Here is a 5,166-nt window from a genome sequence, read left to right as displayed (position 1 = left end):
AGCATAGGGCCCATGCAGAATGTAAACATCCGGCAATCAGTCCATTTGTATTTATTTCACGAAATCCATATCAACTCCTTTAGCCCTTCTATTAGCCCATATTCAACTTATTTAGGCCACCCATTTCCATGAATTCTAATTACCCATACTTTCAGCCCAAAACGTATGATATGGGCCATGTTCTCTCTCTCATTTCTACACCTAAGCTCGAAACTCCCTCTTCATAGTTCCGATGAGTTTAATGTAGAATATTTATCAAAAAAATTCAGTTAGAAACTTGGGATATGTTTTAATATTTCTTCAGTGTTATATAAATCAACATAATGTATGCATCTGTTGCACCCCTCCATCCATAATACTCGTTCCTCCCTCCACAAATGACGGGTTTCTGTTATTTTTTAACCAACACTTGATCAGAGAAAACATAACAAAACATATAACAAGCCAATATTTTTGTTTGCAAGTTGTTGATTGATGCCCTCATTGCAATCAGAGAGACAACAAAAACAATGAGGAAGAAGGTGGCGGTGGTGGCATCAGTGATCGTAACTACCACAGTGGTAGCGGCATCAGTTTTACTGAGACAGTGGAAGCGGAAGAAACAGCGTCAATGGAGAGAAACACAAAAAATACTACGCAAATTTGCCAGGGACTGCGCCACTCCGGTGCCAAAGCTTTGGCAGGTCTCAAATGCCTTGGTGTCTGACATGAAAGCTTGCCTTGCTTCCGGTGGGACCATCACAACGCTCAACATGCTGGTTTCCTATGTCGCTGCCCTCCCCACCGGGTAGGGTACATCCTCGATTGCTCATGCAGGGCAGTGTGTCCGCTCCCTTGCCCCTGCCAGTATAGGATATATAGTTTAGAATTTATAACAGAATATCGCGCGCATTGAAGAAAAAGAAAATAATACTAGAATTTTCTCTTAAATTTTGATTTGAGGTGTGTTTTGGTGTGGTGGCAGAGATGAGGAAGGATTTTATTATGGCGTAAATTTGCGGGGAACGAACTTCTTGATCTTGTGTGCCAGACTTGGAGGGAAGAACAACCCCATTTCAGATTTAAATAGGGAGGAGATTCCCATTCCCTCCAATCTCATGGCTGCTACTGCAAAGGTACATATAGATAATTAAATTTTTTGGAGCAGCTTAAAAGTTTTAACAAATGACTAGAAGATCATATTAGGCGCCAATGAGAAGCATGAAACAAAGTAGCTTTTATACAAGCACAATATCAGCACCAACATATGCAGATCATGTAAACAATTTTTTTTAAATTTAAATAAGGTCATGCATTGCATTGTCACAATTTTTTTCGTTTACACGACAAAAACTTGAGCTTGATCAACATGTGTTTTATATACTTCAATGCACAGATGAATATGATACATATACTTTTTTTTCATTAAATAGGAATTATTTGATTTTATTGCTGTGGAGCTAGGAAGGTTTGTTTCAGAACATCCCAATACCTCAGCAAAGGAGATGAGCAAACTTGGTTGTATAGTATCATGTCCAGTCGAACAATCTGTTGTCTCCGATGGAACCGCTATCAAATGGAAGAGTTTCTCAGCTGATAGCAAAGTTAGGTTATATTTACCCCTTTTTCTTGATATTTTACACTCGCTGCTGCAGCACAATTAACTGCTTAAGTATGACATTTGGGAAGAATTATTTTGTCCATATCACGGCAATTGCACAAATGAACCATCTTTTTATGTACAATATTACAATGAGATCAGGTTGGAAAAAAGTTGGTGAGTGACTTCAACAAAGCTCTGGAGGAACATGGAGTGAAATTGCGGGTTTACGCAATGGTATGCAACTCCCGTGGTTTATGCTACTCCATGTTGCTTGATTTCACTACGAAAAAATGATTCCTTGCAATTAATTCAGCTATCTTCTTGAGCAGGTTGATGATACCGTAGGAAATTTGGCAGGAGGTAGATACTACAACAGAGAAAGCGTGGCTGCGGTTACTCTAGCAATGGGCACCGATGCTGCTTATGTAGAGCCTGCAAATGCAGCTCTCCAGTGGCATGGTCCATCGCCTAAATTAGGCGACATGGTTAGTGTCTGTCTATGGAATTTTTTTTATTATACAGTAAGTGAAGGGCGCAGTTAAATATCTACTTACTTGTGCAGGTAATTAGCACACAGTGGGGAGATTTCAGTTCTCCTCATCTTCCAATAACCATCTTTGATACTTGTTTAGATGCTGAAAGCCCAAATCCTGGATGCCGGGTAAGGCAAACCTTGTACTCCAAGTTCCCAAAATCTTGAAAGGCCTAAGTTTTCACGTTTGACCTAGTGTTTTGCCTCAGAGATTCGAGAAGCTGATTTCGGGAATGTATCTGGGAGAAATTGTGAGAAGAGTATTACTGAAGATGGCGCAGGAAACAGCATTATTCGGAGACACGGTGCCTTCAAAACTCATGACTCGTTACCAATTGAGGTGCACAACAAAGTCTAATGTGAAAGTACAATTTCTATCAGCTGCATTACCTTCTAGTCTTTTGGTTGAACTTTGGAAATATTGGATGATTGGATCTCAATGAATCATTCAGCCGCTAATAGTATTTTGCTTGTCATATTATGTAGTTCACCTGATATGGCTGCCATGCATCAAGATACATCAGAGGATCACGAAATTGTCGGCGAAAAACTGAAGAAAGTTTTTGGGGTAAGGTTTCTTCCCAATGAAGTAATAAAACAGTACCTGAAGTAGTCTTCAATCTTAATGATGGACAAAATAGTTAAGTACTTTTAACCCTTTTGCTCCATGACTACCAGATCACTAGTACTTCTCCAAGGGCGAGGGAGGTAGTTTCGGAGGTTTGTGACATCGTTGCAGAACGTGGAGCCCGTCTTGCTGGAGCTGGTATTCTTGGGATAATTAAGAAGCTTGGGAGAATTGAAAACAAGAAAAGTGTAGTAACCGTGGAAGGCGGGATTTACGAGCACTATAGAGTCTTCAGAAATTATCTCAACAGCAGTGTGTGGGAAATGCTTGGGAATGATCTTTCAGACAATGTTGTCATTGAACATTCTCATGGTGGTTCAGGAACTGGAGCCCTATTTCTTGCTGCATCCCAAATGGAAATGCAGAACGACGATCCTAATCCTGATCATGACCCTGATACTGATCCAGGTAATGATGATGATGAACCTGACATTGATGATCCCCATCCTGGTAATGACGATCATGATCGTGGTAATGATGTTCGTGATCCTAATCCGGATACCTGAATTTCTTTCTACATTTCTTTTTAGCATTACAACCAATCATTTTTGTCAAATTTTCTTATGATCTTTTTCATTATTGTGTCGGATTTGCGGAACTAGCTAGCTCTAGGATCACTTCCGGGGAACCTGTAATAGATGCTTTTAAGACACATTCAACATTTGTTCGTGTTCAAATATGGTAATAAAATAGTAGTTTTTGTAACAACATTCTGACTTGCAGAACAAGTTAGTTGGATATATGCTTTAGATTACTTGTTTTCATGAAACATTCAAGACTTGATCGGCTAGTAAATTTATTTAAACCTACTTGTTTGAGCTTCTTGCAAAATCTCTGCAAAATACAGGTTTCCCCTTGTTCCCAAAAGTAAAAACAACTTCTGCAGAACACAGAAATTACTACAAGAGCAAAATGGTAACTTGCAGTTTGCAGAATTACCCCAACCCCCCACACAAACTTGTGAAAAACGATTACAAACAAGACAAGAAAAGAAAAAATGGAAAGTGACTGATGCAAAACTGAGATGAAATTAAAAGAATATTGTGAGGCTGTTATTTTTTGTCAATTAGGTCAAGAAAAAAAGAATTGTCCAATTCAAAGAAGCTACAGAAGGAATTGTGTCAGTTTGTAGTGGAAGCTCAAAGCGCCTTCTACACATGAAGATGCAAACAAACAAACAATTGCCTCTCCAAAAACCTGATTTGTTGGGTGCCACCCTAATCCATTTCTGATGGTCCAATTATTTTTGGGATTTCTTGAAACCATCTTCAAAAATGGAAGCCCACACCAGTTGAGCCAAAAATTGGATCGGATTATCATGGACCACCAATACTTCTCTCATTCAAGCTCAAAAGATAGCAGCCCGTCTCGGTTTTTTCATAACCGTTATTCTTCTTTATAAAGTACTCTGCTTTTTCGGGAGCTGGATTAGAACTCGAACACATAGTAGAAAGCACATATGTTATAGTCAATGTAATTACGAGTGCAAAGGTGAACGTTCATAACGATTTCAAATGTATATTTACCATTCTGAAAAGCCTCAGATTTTAGGTGTATCATATCCATATCCTCACAACTAATTGTCATTTTATAAAAATGCTATTGAAGTTCTTCTTGTTGCAGTACTGGTACCCATATTATTAAGCAATTAAAAATTCTATGCAATGAAATTATAATCATTTTATATCAACTAATTGTCAAATATATGCGTCCAGCAGATGCTTCCTCTGTTAAACAAATTGAAATCACATCATTGCATTTTGTTTCCAGAAACTCTCTCCACTAAATAATGCATGTCCATATCATAAGCTAACTGCAATGCATGTAATTTCTTACTTTTTTTTATAAAAATAAATAAATAAACAGGTGAGACTGACAGTGATGATAATATTACCTTGTAGCTTTTGTCGTTTTATTTGTGAAAACACCGAAGGAAGTTTGATTTCTAACAGAGATGGGGATTGAAAGCTCTGTAAAGAAGAAATGGTAATCGATGTTCAGTCACTTTCTGTCACTCACTCAATTTCTCCTTTATTTTTATTTTTATTTAATTCATCAGAAAATGATGGGTGTTTCTTACAATGCCTTTGGCAGTGGGTAACTGGATTATTGATGAAGAGGTGCTTGTGGGGTTTGGGATAGAGATCCAATGCTATTTAGCATCAAATGCGTTGGTGGTGTTGGTGGTGTTGGTATAGAATTCAAAGTAATACTTTACGTAGAAATGTTTTCATGTCAAACTGTATAAAAAAGTTTATGTTGTTAAATTGAATCCAAATTGCTAATTCATTTTACTCTTTCTTGAACGGAAAGGTAATTTTAGCACTTTCATTTTCACTTCTAACAATCATTTTCTTACTTTTATCCGTGAATTGTTTTGCTGTGTCAAGTTTATGTTGTTAAATTGTGAATACAAGTTGCTAC

The 5,166-nt window shown here is 37.7% G+C and overlaps 1 protein-coding gene across 1 annotated transcript; it reads left to right on the top strand.

Moving 5' to 3' along the window:
• Positions 1-409: 409 nt before the first annotated feature.
• On the top strand, positions 410-3,450 carry LOC103405384 (probable hexokinase-like 2 protein). The gene is made up of 9 exons (XM_008344376.4): positions 410-787; positions 965-1,115; positions 1,413-1,583; positions 1,742-1,816; positions 1,912-2,067; positions 2,145-2,243; positions 2,324-2,454; positions 2,601-2,682; positions 2,793-3,450. Exons 1-9 carry the CDS (start codon positions 510-512, stop codon positions 3,246-3,248), a joined length of 1,599 nt encoding a protein of 532 aa, XP_008342598.2. The 5' UTR covers positions 410-509; the 3' UTR covers positions 3,249-3,450.
• The last annotated feature ends 1,716 nt before the right edge of the window (positions 3,451-5,166 follow it).

Source organism: Malus domestica, chromosome 02, assembly GCF_042453785.1.
Source record: "Malus domestica chromosome 02, GDT2T_hap1".
Taxonomy (NCBI): Eukaryota; Viridiplantae; Streptophyta; class Magnoliopsida; order Rosales; family Rosaceae; genus Malus; species Malus domestica.
Note: the sequence above shows the minus strand (reverse complement) of the source record. Positions and strands in the feature narration are given on the sequence as shown.

Bases quoted from the DNA above. Each gene is read 5' to 3' on its own strand.
- LOC103405384 (XM_008344376.4), top strand. From the start codon at position 510: ATGAGGAAGAAGGTGGCGGTGGTGGCATCAGTGATCGTAACTACCACA. The intron at 1,116-1,412 runs GTACATATAGAT...TTCATTAAATAG, and splicing joins TCATGGCTGCTACTGCAAAG to GAATTATTTGATTTTATTGC. The intron at 1,584-1,741 runs GTTAGGTTATAT...CAATGAGATCAG, and splicing joins GTTTCTCAGCTGATAGCAAA to GTTGGAAAAAAGTTGGTGAG.